Here is a 24,560-nt window from a genome sequence, read left to right as displayed (position 1 = left end):
GGGAGGAGGGGGAGTAGAGGGAACGGGGGGGGGGGAGTGGGAGAAGCAGGGGGCAGGGGGGATTAAAAGCCCTGTTCGCGGAAGAGGTGTGTTTTGAGAAGTTTTCTAAAACTAAGGTAAGAGGGGGCCTCGAGTATCATTTGGGCAAGCCAAGGGTTCAGCTTAGCCGCCTGGTACGCAAAGGTTTTGTCGAGAAATCTATTGAAGTGACATAATTTTAGTGATGGGAAGACGAACAGCTGGATTCTGCGGGATTTCTTGTTGGTGAGATTCAGAGTGAAATGATGATTTAGGTAACTAGGTAGTAGGCCAAAAACTGTTTTGTAGCAGAGAAGCAAGCGAATTTGAATAGGACTCTGGATTCGAAAGGGAGCCAATGCAGTTGGTGGTAGAAAGGCGTGATGTGGTCCCATTTGTTCAGGCCGAATATGAGGCGGACGGCAGTGTTCTGGATCAATTTTAGTCTCCTCCTGGTTTTCTTCGTGGAGCTCAAATAAATGACATTGCAATAGTCTAGTACACTGAGAATGGAGGACTGTACCAAAAGGCGGAAAGAGGAGTCATCAAAGTATTTTTTTATGGTGCGCAGTTTCCAGAGGACCGAGAAGCATTTCTTGACAGTAAGATCGGTGTGATTTTCTAGCGATAGATGTTTGTCTAGAGTGACTCCCAGTATTTTTAATGTTTGTTCGAGGGGGAAGACCAGACCTTTCACCTGGATTGTGGAGTCTTTGATTTTTTCATTGGGGGAGGCTAGGAAGAATTTTGTTTTGCCCGGGTTTAGTTTTAATCTGTAGGCTAGCATCCAGAGTTCTATCTGGTTAAGTATGCTTGTGATGTAGGCTAGAAGTTCTGGGGAGAAGGTGGTGAGTGGGATGACTATTGTGATGTCATCTGCGTAGATGAAGAATTTGAGTTTGAGGTTGTGAAGGAGGTTACCCAGGGAGGCGAGGTAGATATTAAATAGTGTGGGTGAGAGGGGGGGAGCCCTGGGGCAACCCGCAGGAGTTAACCCAGCTAGATGAGGAAGAGTCGTTTTTGAGTACTCTGTAGGATCTGTTTTGTAGGAATCCGCGAAACCAATTTATACTCTGCTTAACATTGTTACAGAGTCGAGAGTCCATTCGTGAGGTTGAAGGATTCTACTGAGGTTGTCTGCTAGTGAATTCTCTCCTTGAATGTAGACAGCCTTCAAGATCAGATTATGAGCTGTCGCCCAAGTCCACATTTTTTGGGCCTCCTGACCAGTGTTCCCGCTAAGCTGCGTTGGCCTGCGCTCGCGCACAAAATATTACATCGCAGCGCAAAGTTTCTCTTCACAGCGCACACACGCGTCGGTAAGGTAAGGGGACGCATTGGGGGGATTGCACTTCCCCACAATTGCCATGCTTCGGTTCCTCTTCTTCCTTCCTTCCTCCCCGCGGGACCCTGCGGCACCATCAACTCTTACTCCCTCTAATGTCGGCCCTGCAGCTCCAGACTTCCTCGCACCTTCTCCCCTCCCCCTTTGGATCGCTATTATTTTAAATGTTATAGCCGCGGAGCTGTATCCATCAGTGGAGATGTCTAACCTCGGCCTGCCCCGGAACTCTTACTGCAACAGTGACTTCCTGTTCCTGCCTAGACGGGCGGCTGCTGCAGTAAGAGTTCCGGGGCAGGCCGAGGTTAGACATCTCCACTGATGGATACAGCTCCGCGGCTATAACATTTAAAATAATAGCGATCCAAAGGGGGAGGGGAGAAGGTGCGAGGAAGTCTGGAGCTGCAGGGCCGACATTAGAGGGAGTAAGAGTTGATGGTGCCGCAGGGTCCCGCGGGGGGGGGGGGGAGGAAGGAAGGAAGAAGAGGAACCGAAGCATGGCAATTGTGGGGAAGGGCAGAGCGGCAGGGAAGAGTGTTGCGGTACCCAGCTGGAGGGAGAAGGAAGATGAGGGAGGGAATTAAAGGAGATGCCAGGGCTTGGAGCATAGGAGGAAGGTATGCCAGTCTAAGGGAAAAGGAAGGGGGAGATGTGAGAGCATGGAGGGGGAGCGAAAGATGGAAGAAAAGGAAAGGAGAGAGATGCCAGAGAATCAGGGAAGGGGAGATACCAGACTATGAGGAGAGGTGTGGGAGAGGGAAGGTGAGGAGAGAGATGCCAGACCAATGGGGTGAAAGGAGAGATGGAAGGGGGAGGCATACAGTTTCTGGAAGGGGCATAGAAGGAGAGAAGATGCCATATAGGGGAAGAGAGACGGCAGACAGTGAATGGAAGGAAGAGAGTTACAAGAAGATGAGGAAAGGAGAAACCACAGAAGACAAAGGTAGAAAAAAATTTCTATTTATTTATTGCTTTAGGAGACATGTGTCACTGTTTCTGTGAAGCATTGTATGCAGAGTCCAGCTTCTTGCTGGTTCAATTTAACCTTTGTCTATGTATTTTTATTTTATCCCCCCTTTTACAAAACTGTGAAGCGTTTTTAGCACCAGCCTTGGTGGTAGCAGCTCTGATGCTCAGAATTTTATGAGCATCAGAGCTGTTACCTCCGTAGCTAAAATCCACACTACAGTTTTGTAAAAGAGGGAGGGGTTAGTTTGTGATTACATATTCCTTACTAGGCGAAGGTGTTTTCTGTGTTCTGTGTGTTCGAAAGACATGGTTTTCTGTTAGGATTGACGGTGTAGGATTGATCTGTGCTGGTCTGGCTTGTTTAGTTTTACAATGGGTGTATTGATGTACTGCTCACTGCAATATGTAAGATGCTGCCTTTTCCTAGGTACTCATGTGTGACGTGTGGTTTGTTACTAAAAATCATGTTTTTCTTACAGATGGGGGGGGGGGGTGCCAAAAAATGATGGGCCCCGGATGTTACATATGCTAGGTACGCCACTGTATGTAAAGATACCAGAAAGCTGGCGTAGCAAAAACTTCTAAGTTTTGAGTATTTAACCCTCCCACAATCTCACGGGCACTCGTTTCAAGTTTATTGAGATTTTGATTTAAACGCAATATCAAATATTTTCAATGCGTATAACAAAAATAAATTTGGGGAAATAAATAAAACCATTTGAACCAGTGTTCCCGCTAAGCTGCGCTGGCGTGCGCTGGCGCACAAAATATTACATCGCAGCGCACACGTTTCTCGTCACAGCGCACGATCGGAAGAGGCGTACGGCAGATGGCAGGGCGGCGAGAGGAGAATCGGGCGAGTTGGCTCATAACTTGCTGGCGCCCGATATTTTTGGCTCACGGTGAAAAAAGTTTGCTCACAACACCCGCCCGCTTAGAGGGAACACTGCTCCTGACATAACAGGAGAGAACCCTTGCCTCCTTGTTTGTTGATGTAGTACATTGCTACTTGATTGTCCGTGCAAAGGAGGAGGATTTGAGGACAGAGAAGATGTTGAAATGCCTTAAGGGCATAAAACATCGCTCTGAGTTCCAGGAAATTGATGTGAAATTTACACTCCCTGGCAATTCAAAGACCCTGAGAGTCTGCAGATAGTCGATGTGCGCCCCCCCATACATAAGGAGACGCGGCTGTCGTGATGATTTTGTGATGAGGATGCAAGTGAAAAAGAAGACCTCTGGAAAGATTGAAGGAGATCAACCACCATTGAAGCGACTGCAGAAGAGATGATGTCACAGATATGTGCTGTGAAGGACGATCCGTCGACTGAGACCACTGAGAGGCCAGAGTCCACTGAGGAGTACATAGATGGAATCTTGCCAATGGCGTGATATGAACTGTGGAAGCCATGTGACCTCGAAGAACCATCATGTGTCTGGCATAGATGGTTTGAAGTGGAAGCACTTGTTGACAGAGACGGATTAGAGTCTGAAGACGATCTGATGGGAGGAACGCTCTCATTAGAGTGGTGTCCAGGATTGCCCCAATGAATTAAAGACGCTGAGTCAGAATGAGATGGGATTTGGGGAAGTTGACTTCGAATCCCAGAAGCTGAAGGAAAGAAATGGTCTGAGATGTAGCTTGGACCACTTCCTGAGATGATGGAGCCTTGATCAACCAATCGTCCAGGTAAGGAAAGACTTGGAGGCCGTGTGAAGGGAGAGATACGGCCACTACAATCAGGCACTTTGTGAATACTCTGGGAGAAGATGCCAGACCGAAGGGAAGTACCTTGTATTGGTAATGACAACGATTGATCTGAAATCTGAGGAATTTCCTGGAAGCCGGATGAATAGGTATATTTGTGTAGGCTTCCTTGAGATCTAGGGAGTATAGCCAGTCGTTCTGATCGAATAAAGAAGCGCAAGAGGCAACATCCTGAACTTCTCCTTCACCAGAAATTTGTTGAGATACCTGAGATCCAAGATGGGTCTGAGTCCTCCAGTCTTCCTGGGAACCAAGAAGCAACGGGAGTAGAAACCCCGACTCAACTGATTGAGAGGAACTTCCTCAATGGCATTCAGCAGAAGGGTATGCACCTCCTGCAGAAGAAGGGAGGACTGTGCAAGGGTTCAAAGCAGACTCTTTTGGAGGATTGTCTGGTGGAAGAGTCTGGAAATTGAGAGAGTAAGCCTGATGAATGATGAGGACCCATAGGTCCGACTGATGAATAATTGAAGATGACCCCTGATGGGCTGAGGGCAAGGTTGAGAAATGAGAAGACTGGCTATACCATATAGAAAAATGTCAAAAAAACTGTACAGCTTTGGGTTGCGCAGCTTGCTTGTTCTGCTGCTGCTGCTGCTGCTGCTGCTGATGTGGTTGCTGCTGCTGCCACTGCCTTGGTCTATGAGGTTGAGGCTGAGAGGTCTGCAGAGGTTGAGCAGTAAAATGCCTCTGATAAGAAGACTGTGGTCTGAAAGGGCGAGCAGGTGGAGGCTTCTTCTTATTTTTAATCAAAGTATCCCACCTGGTTTCATGAGCCGATAACTTTTGGGTAGTGGTATCTAAGGATTCCCCAAAATGTTCATCACCCAAACAAGGAGCATTGGCTAGGCGATCTTGATGGTTAACATCCAGCTCAGATACTTGAAGCCAAGCTAAACGCCTCATAGCCACAGCCATGGCAGTAGCTCGAGATGTAAGCTCAAAGGTGTCATAAATGGAACGTACCAAAATTTTTTGCAGTTGTAACAAACTGGAGGTATATTGTTAAAGAAGAGGTACCTTGTGCTCAGGAAGATATTTCTGTACAGCAGATACTTGCTAAACCAAGTGCTTGAGATAAAAGGAAAAATGGAAAGCATAATTGCCAGACCGGTTGGCAAGCATGGCATTTTGATATAAACGCTTGCCAAAGCAATCCATGGCCTTACCCTCTCTGCCAGGAGGAACAGAAGCATATACATTGGCCCCGCAGACTTCTTCAGAGTGGACTCCACCAGAAGGGACTCATGAGGAAGCTGAGGCTTGTCAAAGCCCAGAATAGGAATCACTCTATAAAGGGCGTCAAGCTTACGAGGAGCATCAGGGGCTGTCAAAGGAGTTTCAAGATTTTTATAAAAAGTCTCCTGTAAAATATCATGAAGGAGGAACTTGAGAAACTCCTTACTGGGCTGATCAAAATCCAATGCATCTAAAAATGCTTTAGATTTTTTTGAATCAGACTCTAGAGGGATAGAAAGTGTCTCTGATATTTCCCTCAAAAACTTTGAAAAAGAGGTCTGTTCTGGTTTATGAACAGGCTCTTGAGAAGAAGGATCTTCATCAGAAGAAGCCTCATCATCTGTCGCAAGAGGCTCTTCAGAATCATCCCAGAGATCCGAGTCCCGCACCGGTGGTAACTGACCCCGAGAACCCGGAGTCGAGGACTCAACATGTTTGATCTTCCGCACCGACTTCCCCGATCTGACTGACATCATGTCAGGGGAGGTATGGGCAGAAGAATGATGTTGAACTGACTCTGACATCGACCCCTGGGCAGGTGGCACTGAAAAAACCCTTTGCTGAGGCGGAACAACCGTAGATGCCAGTTCTGCAAAGGTCGGTGCCAAGGAGACAGGCTCAGACTGCACGGGAGCCAAAAGGGTTGGCGTTGGCACCTAAGAGTCAGAGCGAACTGGTGCCGCAAGGGTCGATGCCGATAACAAAGGCTTACACCAGACCGGCACTGGGGGAGCCGATGTTGCCAAAACAGGGAGTAGGAGTTGTAACTGCTCCTGTAATTGGACTTGCATTATTGCTGCAATTTTGTCCTCCAAAGACTGCACCGGTATCGCTTGCTTTTTCGCCGGTATCTTTGGTGCTGCTCTGCGCTCCAGAGATGAGAAGGCCGATGATGAGGCACTCACCTCAATGGGAGCCAAGCGTTTCTTGAGACGCCTTGAGGTCTGCAGGACTTGGCTCACTGCTGAAGCGACCTGAGGGCCAGCAGGGGTAGGGGAAGGCTTCTTAGCTGGCTTACCTACTGGCTGCGACACCGGAGGTAACTTCCGGCAGTGTCGACTGATGCGACGTCGATTTTGGTGTGGACACCGATGTCAGAGCCGGTGTCGAATCACCCTCCATACCGGTCCCAAATAATAACTACTGATGAATTTGACGGTTCTTAAGGGTCCTCTTCTGAAGGGAAGAACAACGGGTGCAGGAATCAGCCCTGTGGTCTGGAGCCAAACACTGGAGTCACCAGCGATGCGGATCCGTGAGGGAAATAGGGCAAGCACACCGTTGACACTTTTTGAAACCCGATTGTGGACGGGACATGAATGGAAACACGGCCTCAGCAAAATTAAAGGTCGAGGCCTGAATCGTGACAAGAGGCCCTGCCGGGCCGCAGCCGTGAGAAAGCAAAAAAAAAAACACAAGATTTTTTTTTTAAAAAAAGAACAGAAAAAAAACAAAACCCCCAAAATTGACAAAAAAGTCAAGAAAAAATGCCGCATGAATGGGAAGGCAGCAAAAAAAGTTCAACAGACTTTGAAATGCGACTTCTTAGCTCTGCGGAAACTAAGAAACTGAGGGACTGCGCACCTATGTCGGGCAGGAAGGCACTCGCGCATGCGCGGTGCAGGCTAGCCAGAACTTTCTAAGTTCTTAAAGTGCAATTCACTCTAAAATGTCCATACCGGGGGCTCCGTCGGTGCCATCACCCATCAGTAAGAATATGCTGCCTGCTTGTCCTAGGATCAAAAATGTTACACTCTGAGAATGGGACGAGCTGGGTTCCTACATTTTTGGGGGATGGTTTAGGTGGGTTTAAAGGAAGATAGTTTAAAGATTTGAACGGTTATTCCATATATTTGCAGGGATGAATGACCTTGACAAAACTTCTCAGTGAAACATGTTGGCAAAGTTATCCCGGAAAGGAAGACCACACTTAAGATAAGTCACGTTATTAAGAAGCATAGCTAAACTATTTATATATTTAAACAATACTGTTAATATAATTAGGGTCCGGTGAAGAAACAACACTTAAAGCCTAAGACAATGAATTATAGGAGTCTAAGGTGGTGTTTCTGAGGGCCATTAGAATTTACATAGGAAATAAGAACATAAGAAGTTGCCTCCGCTGAGGCAGACCAGAGGTCCATCTCGCCCAGCGGTCCGCTCACGCGGCGGCCCATCAGGCCTATTGCCTGAGCAGTGGTCCCTGACTATTTTTATAACCTACCTTTACTCCTATCCCTATAACCTACCTCTACTCCTATCTGTACCCCTCAATCCCTTTGTCCTCTAGGAACCTATCCAAACCTTCTTTGAAGCCCTGTAACGTGCTCCTGCCTACCACAGCCTCCGGAAGCGCGTTCCATGTATCTACCACCCTCTGGGTGAAAAAGAACTTCCTAACGTTTGTTCTAAACCTGTCCCCTTTCAATTTCTCCGAGTGCCTCCTTGTACTTGTGGTTCCCCATAATTTGAAAAATCTTTCCCTGTCTACTTTTTCTATGCCCTTCAGGATCTTGAAGGTTTCTATCATGTCTCCTCTAAGTCTCCGCTTCTCAAGGGAGAACAGCCCCAAATTTTTTAGTCTGTCAGTATATGAGAGATTTTCCATACCCTTTATCAGCTTAGTTGCTCTTCTCTGGACTCCCTCAAGTACTGCCATGTCCTTCGGATGAGGATTGAGGTGGAACAATAAATTATTGTTCTACAAATAGACTAAAATTACAGGAAGACACAAAAAATACACACTAGAGAAACTCCGAGGGCAGCTTTTCCACTCCATGGAAAACTAAGAAATGAAGGTCCCATGAGCTGACGTCAGGTGGGAAGGCACTCACACATGTGCAGTATGGGCAGTCTCAAGATTTTTTAAGTGACAGTATACTTCGTACTGTCTGTACTGGGCTCTGTGGTTGATGTCACCTACATGTGAGAATAAGCTGCCTGCTTGTCCACGGAAAAGTTACTTTATTTTATATTTCAAACTTATAAATTAAAATGAAGACTTGCAGAAAAACACCACAAGAGCTGGGTCAATTCTAACATGTTGAGAAGGACCGACAAAAACTATACTGTTCTATGGAAAAAAGAAGACTGAGCAGGGCCCACACAACAGCACACGCGTCAAAGTTATATCTTCAGCTTATCTGAGCAAAGAAGAAAATGAATCTTGCTGTTTATTAGTCAAAGGGATCTTCAAACAATAAGGAAGGGCCTTAAGAAACAGTGTTCTGAAATCCCCACACTCTATATCAGCAGCAGAGGGAGACATTCCCTGGAAGTAGACCTGTTTCAGATGAAATGGCATATTCACGCCATAGATGGAGCAATTGCATACTTTAAATCTTTCAAGACCAGTTTCGGTGATGTTTAGCCTTCTTCAGGGGTTATCTGAACATTGTAAAAAGCAGTCAAAAAACAGTAAATCACAGAAAAATCTGAAAGATGAGTCCTCTGTGAATGCTGAAAAAAAGCTGTGTTCAAAGGACCCCTGAAGAAGGCTAGACATCACTGAAACACAGCCTGTGTAGGGTCTCATCATCTTATATGCAGTAACATTTATCTGTGGTTTTATTCTGTTGGCATTTATTTGCTTTTTATGACATTGTGATATTTATTGGTTCAAGACATTAATAAACTTCTGGTTCCACTTTTTACTTCTGTTCAAACTGTAAGCCATGAAGGCACCCATGCACTGCCACAGTCCAACTCACCTTGCTCCTCCACCTCCAAGCACCAAGGCAATGACATTTCCAGTTAAAACACGAGCTAGCCGAGAGAAGTCACAGTGCCGATCCAGTTGTTTCTGGCATAAACGTTCATACATTTCAATCTGCAAAACAGCAAGCGGTACAAAATATAAGGAATGCTTAGAAGATTGATTTTAAGATTATCAACAAAGACCAATAAACCATAAACACAGCAATGCTTGGGCACAACAGTTTTACAGATTGGCAGATTGTGGCAGGGTGGAGTACCTATCTCTGGCCAGTGCAGGGAGCCTAAGCAGTAGAACTCATTGAGCCTGAGAGGAGAGCTAATCTGCATAGTTTAAAATGCTGCTGGGAGCTGTCCACACACGCACACCGAGTAGATTGTGTGCTGAAAAGAACAGCTCCTAGCACAGAGAGCAAGGAGCTTCTTTGGGAGCTTGGTGACCCTCAGGAGGAAGAATGATGGGCTCCTAGCTCCTGGCAAGCCCTTAAGGCTACTGCTGCCAGGGGGCCTGGTGCAGAAGAGTAGAGTAGAGTAGAATAAAGTAGAGTGGCCAGGCCAGGCCAGGCCAGGCTAGGCTGACTAGTCCTCACTGGGGGGACTGGTGTATCAGAGAAGTAGAAGTCCAGTGACTGGGGGTTCCATGGGGACCTATACATTGGCAGGAAAGAGCTGAAGAGTAGCCGGAGAACCTGGTAGATCCTGGAATCAAGGAAGTGGCTCAGGCTTGTTGACCAGCGGTGGGACTGGTGAAGAAGGATCCAGATGGTAGGGACCTATGAGACCAGGGAGTGAGGGACTGATGGTGGTCTCACAAAGAGAGTCCTCAGTGCGTGCATCTGTGAAAGATGACCGAGGGGCTGGGAGAGCCCTCAGTGCATGTGTGCAGGACTGAGTGACAGTCCTCGGGCACAAGTCTACCATAAGATGGCTGTGGGGCTGGGAGAGTCCTCAGTGCATGCGTGCAGGAAAAGATGATTGAGTGACAGTCCTTGGGCACGAGTTTGCCATAAGATGACTGTGGGACTGGGAGAGTCCTCAGTGCATGAGTGCAGGAAAAGATGACTGAGTGATGGAAGACTCAAAGGCTGGAGGCAGCTTGGTAGACCCTGGGAGCACTGGCCAGAGTTCTGAGCTGTATCCAGCGGAGGGACCAGCTGGGACAATGGCAACTGACAGAGTGACCGGTACATGGCACTGGAAACTCCCGAAGACCCAATGCAGAGTTGGAGGAAGGACTCTTGAGAATACCTGGGGAGATAGAGTTCAGGGAGGACTCAGAGAATGACCAGAAAGAGCCGGGAAGACTTGATCAGGGTTTTAATGGAATGTATGGTGTGTGTTTAACCCTGTGTTTGTTGTTTTAACAGCAAACCAAGGTGCCTGGGGGTGTGATGGATGTTACCGTTTGACCAGGTCACATGACTGAACTGAATTTATTGCATTTGATATACCACTTTAACATAAGTATTACGCGGTTTACAATACTAAATATAGGCATTGAGCTATTCTCTCTGTCCTGAAAGGGCTCACAATCTAATTGAACTTACAAGAGAAGAAATCACTAACATTACGGAGGCAAAGAACCCCTCACCCCACCCCAAGATCCAAGAAAATGAGTATTATAGTTACATTATAAGGAAAGACAGGATAGTTAAACTAACAATCTATATTTATAAATATCAATAACAGGAAAACGAGAACGATTAAAAATTAAACTAAAGTAAACTCTAGACAGTTTATAATTCTGAGTTTCATTCTGGACCAAAAAATAGAACAAACTTCTCAATTTATCATCCAAGAAAGGCTAGCGCCAGATACAATATTTAGCTAGAGACCTTCGTTATGTTCAAATGATTTTTATTGTTTCAACGATAAACAAGCAAATACAATGAGCAGATGCAGCCAGTAAACAACACTGCAATCACACACACACCCTCCCCGGTCCCTCCCCTCCCTAAGAGTCCCTTGCCATAGCAAAAACTGAGAGTCTGAGTCAAACTTAAAGATTCAATAGTCTACTGTGAGCATGCGGTTGTGAGGTCCTGCCAGAAGCATTCCCAGGTCTGACAAAATCTACGACCCGGTCCACGATCCAGGTCTCCCACCAGTCTCCGCTCCAGTGTAGCATGGATTATCATCAAGGATCTCCATTGGGCATAGGAAGGGGGATCGCAGGACAGCCAGTTAGTGAGGATTGCTTTTTTCCCCATCAAAAGCTGACATTCCCTTGAGTTTAGGCGTGGCTATATTATAATATCCAAATAATGCTCTTGGTTGCTGAGCCAGCGCCTCCCCCAAAGCATCGTAGTATAATGTCCTAGATATCTCCAAAACTGTAGAATTTTGGGGCAGGCCCAAAGCATATGACCCAAAGAAGCATGAGCGTGAGCACATTTCGGGCAAGAATGAGATGCAGCAATCCCCATCCAGGCTGCACGTTCCAGTGGAATATAAAGTCTCAGAACAATTTTCAATTGCATTTCCCAGTGGGTGATATTAGGAGACACCTTCTGAATATGCTTCACTACCCGTTGTAGCTGCTGGGCCGTTAGCGAGCATTGCAAGTCCTCCGCCCATGCTGTCGTTAAAATGGCCAAATTTGGGCCAGGTTGGCAGTCCCGGATCCCCACAATGTGAAACCGCAGTGGAATCCTCTTCGTTAGTGGACTTTGGATGGATCCATAGAGAAGGAAGGAAGGAAGAATAAGATATTCCCTCGAAGAAGTCATGAAGTATAGAATTCCAAAGGCAGGGACCCGCATATGATAAGACTCTTTTCCTTGTTTCTTGAAGTTTTATTACTCTAGGACCTGTGTTTTCAAATTGGTCATTGAAAGATGATCTTAGAGTTCTACTGGGTTGATATTTGATTAGTTTTTTTATGTAGATAATCGGGAAGTAAAAGATGCTAGGCTTTGAAAACTAAGCAAAGTAGCTTGCCTTAAATTCAATCCACTTAATTATAGGCAGCTAGTGCAGTTTAAACAGAATCAGAGTAACATAGTAACATAGAAACATAGAAGTAGATGGCAGATAAGGGCCACGGCCCATCAAGTCTGCCCACTATAATGACCCTCCCTATCTATCTTTGCGGATAGATCCCATATGTCTATCCCATCTGGCCTTAAAATCTGGCACGCTGCTGGCCTCAATAACCTGAAGTGGAAGACTATTCCAGCGATCAACCATCCTTTCAGTGAAGAAGAACTTCCTAGTGTCACCGTGCAGTTTCCCGCCCCTGATATGGTTGCAGATGTGTGCACCTGTTAGGAGACTAGCTGCAGTGTTTTGAATTAGCTACAGTATAGGTGTGATAGATTGGCTATGCTGGACCCTAGAAATAATATGTTATAGTAATCTAAGTGACTAGTAATGAGAGCATGAGTAGATTATTTACAGAGATAGATATTGAAATATACAGAGTTAAGGGTAGATTAGAATTACAAAAATAAGCAGACCCAGTGGCTAAGGGCAGTGTATTACCATGAAGAGGGACTAGAATTGGTTTCCAACTCAGATCTTCTGCTCTCCAGATTGGACAGGTCTGGGGATGTATAAAAGGCATTCACAGCCTCTGCATAGGAAGGAATCAGTCATCTTACAACAGTGGCATCTAAGGATATTTTTAGGATCTCAGGGGTTGCCAGGTATCAGAGAGAACCTAGGTGCTTAGACCCTGGTCAAGGACTCTTCTCTTCAACTTTGGAAACATATGACAGTCTTTCACCTCTTTTGTCTATGTGATCACATTAGACATCGTTTGCTTTGACTCCTTTTTAATTTTACATTCTTGAGGGCATCCCTATTTATTCACAACAGTTCCCTCAATTTCAAAAGATTTTCTCTTTCCTACCCAACAGATAGAACCTTTTTTTCGATACACCATAGCTCTGTCCATCATTTCCAGCTGTATTCAGTACACGCCTATCCATAAATCATAGCTTCCCCATGGTTTTTAAGCTCTCTTGCCATTTCAAATTTAGGACACACCCATTAACCAATCATGGCCATCCTATGTTGATAACGCACCTCATTTAACTTTCACTTTCCCGCGGCGTTCTTTTCATTTGCTTTGTAGCAAGTTCATACAGAGACCTCTGGTCAGGGATTACATCCGATTTACACAGGATCATAGTAAATTTTATTTCTGTGTGCCATCCCGGTTTACCATTGGTTACATACTACTTTGAAATATGCTTTACTATTTCAAGTTTCAAGTTTATTCAGAAATTTTATAAACCGCCCAATCGGCCTTCTAAGCGGTGAACATTATGTTAAAAAAACATATATGGGGTAACTATACATCCTTTAAAACAATAGTCATAATTCAAAACATTTAAAAACAATACAAAAACAAACAGGAACAAAAAAGGAGAGAAGGATAGAACTACAATTTATCAAGTAAGAAAAAGAACAAATAGGGAAAGGACAAAAGGGAGGGTAACAAAAAATAGATTAAAACTACATAGCCCTAAAAAGGGCATTTAGGTCTCGAAAGCATCAAGAAAAAGAAATGTTTTTAGTTTTGTTTAAAAATGGTTAAGATTTGATTCTTCCCGTAAGTGGTCAGGAGTACCTAAGCTTAACAAAGAAAAGCCTCCACAGACTCCAACTAATCCAGAACACCGCGGCCAAACTTATCTTCTCAAAAAGTAAATTTGACCATGTCACACCGCTCCTATCCAAACTCCACTGGCTTCCCGTTATTTCCAGGGTCTACTTTAAATGTGCCTGCCTAACCTTCAAGATCCTCCACGGTATCCTTTCCTCCTTTTATCCCTCTATCCTGGAATTCCTCAAATCCAACCTCCACTAGATCCACTCAAAAATTAAAACTATCCTACCCCTCCTTAAAAGGCATCTCCCTTGTTGGTAAACTTGGCTCTTCCCTCCCTTTCAGAATCACTCAGCTCTGGAACAGTCTCCCTTCCCCTCTCCGCAATTTGAGCCCCCTTCTACCATTCCGTAAGCATCTGAAGACCTGGCTCTTCTCCAGAACGTAACCCCGTCCCGCTCCTGGCACTCTCACACCAACCTCTCTTCTCTCATACTTATATAATTCCACTGGAGTTCCGTTCCTTCCCTAACCATGTAAACCGTGTCGAGCTCCATCTGCGGAGATGATGCGGTATATAAACCCAAGATTTAGATTAGATTAGATTAGATTAGATTAGGAGTATTATTCCAAAGAGATGACGTGCTGACAGAAAAAATAGTAGACCTCATTGTACTGATAAACTTCAGAGATGGAACAGATAGCAAATCTTAAAGACTTAGAAGAACTATAGGGAATAAGAAGGTTATTGATAAATTCTGGTTGACTATTTTATCTAGTTTTAAAGGTCATTAAAATAATTTTGTATATGATTCTATGTTCTACCGGCAGCCAATGTGCTTTATAAAGGAGGGGAGTAACATGATCAAATTTCTTTGCATTGAATATGATCTTCACTGCAGTGTTCTATATAATTTGGAGTCTTCTTATTTCTTTTTTAGTTATACCCTTATAGAGTGCATTACAGTAATCAATACAGGAAATCACAAGGGATATTCAGGGAAGTGGGCTCTAACACTTTGTATATAGATCTAATCATTTGTAGCCGGTGAAAACAGCTCTGAACAACTGTGCTGATGTGGAGATGATAATTTAGTTTACTGTCAAAAATGATGCCAAGTAATTTTAGGCATGACACAACTTGAAGAGATTGAGTTTTAAGTATAATGGGAGATAAAAGGGAGGGTCCGTCTTTGTTGGGAAAAATCATTAATTTAGACTTTTCAATGTTCAAAGAGGGCATATGTAGGTCTAAACAGGCTTTGATTTTTTCCAATTTCTTGTTTATAAGATTTATTTCAGTTAAGTCGCTTAAATCTATTGGATGAGTTAATTGCACATCATCTGCATAGACAAACATTGTAAAGCCAATGGATTGTCTCAATGTTAAAAGGGGTGCAAGAAAAATATTAAAAAGTAAGGGAGATAAAAATCGAACCCTGTGGGATACCATAATCTGTTGAAAATGGGTCTGATGTAGTTTTAGTCCTAGGATTCCCTTTTAGCTTTAGATTTAAGATGATTTTTCTTTGTCACCTAGTCACATAGTTCAGCTACCTTTGGTTCATTTATGTTTTGTGTTGGCTCCGGTTTTAAATACACCATCTGTTTTTTGTATATTGCTTCAAATTTGCTTTATTTGTGCCTTCGTTATGTGATCCGTTACCAGGCATTACTCAATGCAAATGGCTCATTTATTTATTTATAGATTGGCCTCTATATAAGAAATTTTCTCCTCCCCTAATTGTTAGGCTGTTGGTTTTAAGTTTGCACATTTCTAGCTCTAATGTTCATGTTTTTTTTGTATTTTTATTTTTCTTCTTTTCATTTCTGACTGTAAGCAATGTTACAATACCACAGTTTTGTGTCTACCCATTTGATCCACATATGGTTTTAGTTTCTCATTTCCTCAATCTTTGGTTCACTCACAAGTGTTAGTCTTTGTTCATTTCCATTTCTTGATTCATATTGGTGTCCATTGTGCATTGACCCCCTCCCCTTTTTTTCAAAGCAATCAGTCTATTCTTTTTTTTCATTTTTTACTCCCTTTATATTCTATTATCTTTATCGGCATTTTCAGTCCATAGAAGACTACTTATCAAATTCATTCTGGGTATGTTCAGCCTACTGTGCTTTTTTAATGATTAGTTTTACACATAATAGCAATTTATTGCTCTTAATAAAAGAGTTATCATTTGTTGTTTTTTTTAATGAGTTATATTATTTATTTTTTACATAATGTCTATACAAGTTTATGAATATTTGCTTTTTACTTTTCCAGACTTAGGTTATTGAACAAGATGAGTTTGTTGGGACTAGGAGAAACATTGACTACATGGGTTAAAGACTGGCTCAGTGGCAGTGTCTTGTGCACTTGTGACAAACTGTTGATGAGCCCGTTTATGGCTCAGTGGCAGTGTCTTGGCATGATAAACACTAATATTAATCACTGTAAATAATGTCTGTAGCATAAAAAAACAAAGACAACTGTCATCAACCCTCCTTATACGTTTATCCTATAAACGCTTGATATATCACTCAATTAATGTTTATCATTATATATAATTAGCCTCATCACAAAAATGTGACATGCTAGTGAAAAACTAAACACAGATTTGAAATCAGCATGAAAAATACTACAAAACCCACCCAACATTAACTCTGATGAAAATGAAGTGTTGACCTGTGTATTCTTCTTAGGAGATGCTAAATAGATAGTACAATAGTCCAAAAGGCTTAAGATCAAAGATTGCACAAAAAGTCTGAAAGCAGAGAATTCAAAATAGGGTCTGATAGGGCGAAGTTTCCACAGCATAAAATAACTTTTTTTTGACCAGGGTGTTAAATCTGGGCATTGAAAGAAAGATTTCAATCTAAATAGATACCCAAAATTTTAATAACAGAAGAAATAAAATAGATAGACCCATTCAGATTTAATGTGTCTTCTTTTATTTTCTCTAAAGGTGTTGCTAAAAGAACTTATTTTTCTTTGTTGAGTTTCAATTTAAATTCTCTCATCCATGATTCTACTTTCCAAATAATCATTGTTATCAACTTTAGAGTTTCAGGAGATAAGGACAAGATTGGGATGACAATAGTTATGTCATCTGAATAACTGTAAAATTTGACCTTGGAATCAATTGCATCCACCATTAAATTAGAATTCTCAAATACAGACGCCTCTGCAATTGAAGACCATCTTTATCAATGGAAAGTCTCCACAAATTCTTTAATGGTACCAATACAGACTAGAACAATTCCTCCTCAGAAACTCGTCAATCCCCTGGTACACGGCAGATCTCGCGCTCATTAAAAAACAGCTTAGATCTCTAGAGAGAAGGTGTAGAAGAGAGAAAACTTTTACAAAAACTTAGAAAAGTTCAAAGAACATTCAGGCTTTTACAAATTAAAAATAAACCAGGCAAAAACAAAATACTATTCCACCAGAATCGAAAATGCTAAAAATTCTTCAGCACTTCACTCCATTCTAAAATCCATTAATTTCCATTCTAAAATCCATTAATTTTCACTCCAAAAGAGAAACCACAGTAAATAGCAATTTGCCTACAGCCCAGGAGCTTCCATCTTACTTTATTGAAAAACATCAGGAAAAAAATCTAACTGTAGCAAGTGCGTTAGGTCAAAACACAGGCCACGTTGATTTAACAACACTTTCCTCAAAATGTTTTCGTTTCAGCCTTCCCCGCCTTATAGAGTATCAACCTTAAAGGTTCTCAGGTACAATCAATTCCCCCATTCATTCTTAAGCGTCATGTCTCTGTTTTTGGACCATTCATCCACACTCTAGTTAAAGAAAGCTTACAACTTAGCATTCTACCTGAATCTTGGAAGACAGCAACCATTTGTCCAATAATCAAAGATCACAAAATCAAACCAGAGGAAAAATCTACAGACTCATCGCCAATATCTCCTTTTTAGCAAAATTAACAGAGAAAGTTATATTCAAGCAAATCTCAGAATTCATTGAAAAAAAAACTAACATCTTACATCCAAACTAAACAGGTTTCAGGCAACACTATTTCATGGAACACTCACTACTAGGTATGACAACTTCTATTCTCTACCATCTTGATCACCACAAATCTGTCCTCTTACTTTCTCTTGATCTTTCGTCTGCCTTCGACACTATAGACCATACTCTCCTCTTACAAAAACTACAAGCAGCAGGTATTACTGACCAAGTTCTTCAGTGGTTTCGATCTTTCTTTACCAATCATTCCTCATCAGTTTCATTCAATAACTCCACTTCTGAAAATTTCACCATAAACTATGGCATTCCTCAAGAGTTCATCCTCTCACCACTCTTGTTTAATATCTTTTTAGCTCCTCTTATGACTCTCTGCCAATCCATTGGGTTTAATACATTCGCTTATGCTGACAACATCCAGTTTTTATACTCCATAGATTCTGAGAACCCTCTCGATGCTTCAATAATCAACAGACTGGCTTTCAATGTCAAAGGTAATGGAAGGAAATACGGGTGATAACTCGAAAAATGTAGAAAGTTATTCCGTTCTACCTCTTTCTTATACAGAGTAGTTTTAATTGACTGATCTTTCATTATCATTAAATCCAGGTAAGCAATTGCGATGATAATGAAAGATCAGTCAATTAGAACTACTCTGTATAGGAAAGAGGTAGAATGGAATAACTTTCTACATTTTTCGAGTTTTCACCCATATTTTCTAAAATACAAAATACCAGTTAGTCAATTTTTGAGAATACGGCGTATTTGCTCAGATCAAGAGGAATTTGATAAACAGGAGAAAATAATGACTCAAAGGTTTCGAGAAAGAGAATACCCAACAAAATCTATTAGGAAAGCCTGCCTTCGGACTAAATTTGCACAGAGACCGTTACTTATTCAAGAGAAAATTACAAATGATACAGATGAAAACTTGACCTGTGTACTTCCCTATACAGATATAAGTAGTAAATTGTTTCAAAGTATAAAAAACCACTGGTCAGTACTGCAGCTTCACCCATGCTTTTACCAACATTAGATTGTCTCCTATAAGAGAGGATGGACTATAGGGGAAATATTATCCCTACAGAAATTTGAGAAAAGGGGTGTAGTAGAAAAATCTGATCAAATCTTTGCTCATACAATCTGCGGACAATGCCAATGGTGTAAACAAGCTATAGTGGGCCCAGAATGGACCCATCCAGGTACGAAGAAGGTCTTTAAATCGAAGATGAATACCTCATGTGTGAGCACTCATGTAATATATATTATCCAATGCCCGTGTGATCTAGTATATGTAGGCAGAACAAGTAGGAAAATTAATGTTAGGCTTACTGAACATAAATCTAAAATTAACATCGGGAGTCTGGATGCACCCCTTGTTCAACATTGGCAAGCGTTAAGGCATAAAATTACAGACTTGAAATGGAGAATTATAGACTATATTGAAGTAGGGTGGGAGGGTGGTAATTTTATAGAACGTCTAAATTTTAAAGAACAAGAATGGATCTTCCTACTAAATACTGTTAAACCACGGGGTCTGAATACGGAAGTGGAATGGATGACATTAGTTTAAATTTGTAATTATAATAGCTCTGTGCCTGCCCTGGAATCTGATTGGCTACGTGTGAATGAGATAATTACGTATAAATTTTCTCCAAAAAAAGCTGCGGCCATGTTTGCTGAGGAAACTGATGGTATAGCATTCATGGAACCAGTATAACAAAGGTATCTGAAAGAATATTACGGGTTTAAATATGCTGAAGTAAATTTAGTAAGATTACCCCTATAGATCTTAAGTTATGTTTCTATGGGGTAGTCAGAAGACTTTTAAGATTAGCTATGGCTGAATTATATTTATTGATATATCTCTCTTTTATTGTCAGGGGAAATACCTTGATAAAGCCCCCTGGGCGAAACATAGCCTATGTTGGAATGAAGAACCCCTGCTATGCTTCATAAAAGAGATGAGTATTAGAACTAAACAAATATAGAGTTATAGAAAAAAGGAATAAAATTATATATATATAAAACTATAAAAAATAGACTGATGAAGATTTTGGTGCTAATGAAACTGTGAATGAAATCTACACACAGCTTGTACCGCTGAGGTCTTAAAGCGGGTTTAAACTGAAAATATTTAAGGTTGCTTGTGGTTTTTGATATTAGATAATAAAACCTTAGAAAAGTATTGCTGTATTGCCTAATATAGTTGTGCATTTATCAAAATTTTTGGAGCCATTCAATTAATATTCTGACACACTCTCTGGTAATTTCAAAAAATCGACTATTGCAGTGCCCTATTCAAGGGCATTGCCCAAAAAAGAAATAAGACACTTACAAATCATCCAAAATGCCTTTATTAAGCTCATCATGAATGCTAAGAAATAGGACCATGTTTCGCCTCTTCTTAAAAAAGCACATTGGCTTCCGGTAGCTCATCGCATTACCTATAAAATATGCCTGCTAACTTTGAAATCTCTTATTTTTAAAGTTCCAGTGTTTATCGATAGACTCTTGTTACCCTATGCCTCTGCAAGAACACTCAGATCTAGTGATCAACACTTATTGACAGTTCCCTCCCTTAAAATCAGCACATGATGACAGTATATTTTTTTCCATCAAAGCACCACAAACATGGAATTCCTTGCCTATTTATCTAAGAGAAGAACATCTTATAAACAGATTTAAGAGCAAGTTAAAGTGCTTTCTTTTTAAAGTTGCCTTTGACTGACTAGTTTCTTAGATTTGGTCTGTTCCTTCGAATTTTATGCTCTGTTATTTTTACTTATCCCCTCCTGATGTTTAATCCCTTATTTGTTTTTTTCTATTAATAATTGTATTTCTTTCCCTTTTTCCCCTTTTATAGTATATGTCATGTACGTTGAGTATTGTTTGCATGTTGTTCCCCCTGGAAGTTGTAAAGCTTTTTATGTATAAGCAATTTTTATTTTCAATATTAGAATCAACCAACAGAGTATAAGCAACGAAGAAGAAATACCCATCAGGAAGCAAACACAAAGCACAATCAACTGTGAAGGCCAACGAGCCGTAGATTCCCCCGACGAGACCGATTTTGCAGATCATCGATCTTGGATTCTAAAGCGGTAAGTTGGGCTCGCAGGCATTGGTGCTCCCCTTACCGCTGCTGCACGTGGTCCTCCAGGGTAGACAGTCGTTGCTGGTAAGAGGAGAAATCATCCTGTAAAGTCTCTAAACGTGTGTCCACAGAGTCTAATTTGTCCACGATCGGCTGTAGTTTCATCGTTAGGGAGCCCTCCAGGAGCAGTCTAACTTCATTGACCACCTCCACTACCCACACTGAGTTAGCTGAGAGAGGCGGTGAGAGTTCGTGGTCGGCCATTTAGACTCTCCCGCATGGCCCCGATCCTGCTTGCGATGTGGCAATTTGCTGGTCATGGATCCTGCAAGCAGGCAGTAACGTCCGAAAGGTCTGTAATAAGCCGAAACGCAGTGCTGGGAAAAAGATACACTGATTTCAGGGCTAAAATGGGCTGAATGTGGGGGAAGGATCAGGAGCTCACTCCACCGACGTCTGCTTAGCAGCTCAACATCACGTGATCCCCTTGTAAAGCTTTTTAATGTACATCGTTTTGAAGTATGATTAAGTGATCAATCAAATTTTAAATAAAACTTGGAAAACTTGGAAGATAGCTTATTTCCCAAGGAAGCTAGGTAAAGATTAAATAACATTGGAGAAAGTGGAGAATCCTGAGGGACTTCACTTGAATTTTTCCATCTATGGGTGGTTCAACTATCCAAAAAGCCTATGAACCATTTCAGGTCATTCCTACATATATCAATTTCATCCAGGCATCTTTTCAGAATTTTATTGTCAACAAGATCAAAGGCACTACTGAGATCAAACTGCAAGATCAGAGCACTCACGCCTCTGATGAATAGTTGATGAAGATAATCTTGCAAAAATGCCAGTACAGTCTTTGTACTACAGCAGGAACAAAAACCAGACAGTGAAGCATGCAGAATATTAAATGTATCAAGGTAATTTGTTAAACTATTGGAAGGCCTGGCGAATATTGAATTAACAAAAAAGTGTATATTTGCTATAGGTCTGTAATTACCGACGAGGGTTAAAGATTCCCTGGAATTCTTGTTCCAGGTGGATTCCTTTGGATGTGTTCCAGGTGGCTTCAAGTATTGCTGGATCAATGCGGTTTACATTTCTCTTTCTTCGAGTACTCTAAGTATTTCCCTATCTGTTCCAGTGGGTTCCCAATCTAACTATGGTACCTTAGGCCAGTGTTTTCAACACGTGGTATGTGTACCCTTGGGGGTACGTTTGCCACTTGTTGGGGTACGTGGCCTGGCAGCGGCTGCCAGGGATCCTTTCCTGCCCACCCGCAGCTGAAGCTGCTGCCGGGGATCCCTCCCTGTCTGCCTGTATGTACGTCGGATGCACCACCTCCACCCCCGAAATTGACCTTGTTACTTCGTTGGAGCCAGACTGGCTCCCTCCTCCCCCAGCAGCACTCCGTGCAGGGACGCAGGCAACGACTCACACGCTGCATAGCTGACCTGGAACCTCCTCTCCTACATCAGAATTGATGTCAGAGGGAAGACTTGTGGGCCAGCCACTTGCAGCGAGGAAATCGCTGCATACGCCGTCCCTGCACTTGCTGCTGGGGGAAGATGGAGTGAGTCCAGCTCCAAAAAAGATTCACTAAACCTCCAAACCGTGCACGATATGTTTCCGTTTGCATGCCGACCGACAAATTCAGTAAAGCCTGCATGCAAATGGAGATGATCCTTAACACACCCTTTACCCACGGCCAGAGCAATCCCCGTTCATGTGCACATCCTGACAGTAGTGACAGGAGAAGCAGCCTCCTGTCACTGCTGTCAGGGCTCAGCCCAGATCTCTCTTGCCTGCTCCTGGATTCTCCTGCTCTCTGCTGCCATTCCCTGCAGTGCAAGCCCGTGGTTTTAAAGAGGGCCTGCACTGCAGAGAACGGCGGCAGAGAGCAGGAGAGTCCGGCGAGCAGGGAAGAGAGATTGGGCACCGACCCAACACACCGGCCCTGCCCGACACCCCCTGCAGGCCCTGATCTCTCTTGCCTGCCCTGCTCTGCCCAGATATCTCTTGCCTGCTCCCGGACTCTACTGCTTTCTACCGCCGTTCCCTGCATTGCAAGCAAAGTGGGCCTGCACTGTGGAGAACGGCGGCAGAGAGCAGGAGAGTTCGGGAGCAGGCAAGAGAGATCTGCCCGACAACCCCCCAGGCCCCGATTTCTCCTGCCTGCCCTGCTCTGCTCTGATCTCTCCCTCACCCCCCTCCTGGCATGGCCCATCCACCCCAGGCACCAAAAAGTTGGGAGCAGGAGGGGTGCTCAGTCCCTCCTGCTCCTAGGCCTCACACCCCCTGGTTGGCCCAGACGGTCGGGCCTGGCCCACCCAGACAGTCAGCCACCATCCCAGAACCTTTGAAATAGTTGGGAATAGGAGGGGTGCCTGGTCCCTCTTGCTCCTTCCGGCAAGGAGCTCCAACTTCGGGAGCAGGAGGGGTGCCCGGACCCTCCTGCTCCTATGCTGATCTTCGGGAGCAGGAGTAAAGTCTTCCTGCTCCTGCTCCTGCTCCCTGGGCCGCCGCTGCTCAATATCGGCCTTAGGCCCCACCCCAGCGTATCATCTGATGCACGGGGAGGGGCCTAAGGCACTGATTGGCTGAGGTGCCTCGGGCTCCTCCAGGGAGGAGCCAATCAGCCAATCACGAACTCGACACAGAAGGAGGGGAAGGGGTATGAGCATGGGGGGACTAAGTTGGGACATAGGAATGAGGGAATAGAAAGGGAGAATTGATGGGCATGAGTTTGAGTGAGAGATGGGGCACATGGGGAAAGGAAATTTGGGCATAGAGAGGAGTAAGGTAGAAACACATTGGGAATAGAAGGATGAGAGAGAAATGCTGGATATGGTGGTGGAGAGAGCAGATTGAAGGGGATGCAAGGGGGAGAAATGTGGCATTGTGCTGGAGAGGGTTGATAGAAGGAGAAATGGGCATGGGGCTGGTGGGCAGTAGTGAAAAATGCTGCCTGGATTTTTCAAGACAGATGGACAGTGAGAGAGAGAGAAGAAGACATTGCCAATAGGGGTGGAGGAGAGAGGAAGAAAAGTTGGATTCGTGAAGGGACAGAGAGAGAAAGAAGTTGGTTGGGGAAGGGAATGGGGTTCGGAGGAGAGGAAGCATGCAGGAGGCAGAAAGAAAGAAATATTGGATGCACAGACAGAAAGAAATGCAACCAGAGACTCATGAAATCACCAAACAAAGGTAGGAAAAATAATTTTATTTTCAATTTAGTGATCAAAATGTGTCAGTTTTGTGAATTTATATCTGCTGTCTATATTTTGCTCTATTGTTGTTGCTGATTGCAAGTCATCTGCCTTGACCTCTTTGAAAAAAAGAAAAAAAATATAAATGATAATTAAAATTTTCTGTGCGTACAGTGTGCTTTGTGGTTTTTTTAAATTTTGTGCTAACCATTATGTATTAACAAGATTATATTGTGTGTATATGAAAAATGGATGGAAGAAATTGTGTTACAATTAGTACTATTATTATGGGGGTGGGATCAGGGGCAGAGCTTGGGTGGGAGTACTCGGTTGGTATTTGTTAGGCTTAGGGGGTACTTGGCTTGAAGAAGTTGAGAAACACTGCCTTAGGCAATAAAACTAATTTTAGGTATTCATATATCAATTATGTTTTTCTTTCATTTAAATTAGAAAACAGTGTAGAGCAAAGAATAAAGGCTCCTTTTTCTATATGACTAGAAGTATTTAGCGCGAGCTGGTGAATGATGTGGGTTGTGCTCCACTCAACATTTATTTGGGGTCTTCCTCTTTCCAACACAAAATCCTAGCTCTGAAACTGCCAAAAAGAAGCAAGACACCTATTGGTAGTTGGTAGGCAAGAAAGCATAAAGGTTACCAGGGG

At 43.0% G+C, this 24,560-nt stretch overlaps 1 protein-coding gene across 1 annotated transcript in view; it reads right to left on the bottom strand.

Annotated features, from left to right (window-relative positions):
• The window catches only part of PNPLA7 (patatin like phospholipase domain containing 7), an 864,087-nt gene that overhangs the window by 149,249 nt on the left and 690,278 nt on the right, over positions 1-24,560 (bottom strand). The window contains exon 26 of the mRNA XM_033959965.1: positions 9,047-9,165. Coding sequence (XP_033815856.1) covers positions 9,047-9,165 — 119 coding nt within the window. The remainder of the gene's footprint in view (positions 1-9,046; positions 9,166-24,560) is intronic.

Source organism: Geotrypetes seraphini, chromosome 10 (genome assembly GCF_902459505.1).
Source record: "Geotrypetes seraphini chromosome 10, aGeoSer1.1, whole genome shotgun sequence".
Lineage (NCBI taxonomy): Eukaryota > Metazoa > Chordata > Amphibia > Gymnophiona > Dermophiidae > Geotrypetes > Geotrypetes seraphini.
The sequence above is the reverse complement of the archived record's forward strand: the minus strand, read 5'-3'. Positions and strand labels throughout refer to the sequence as shown.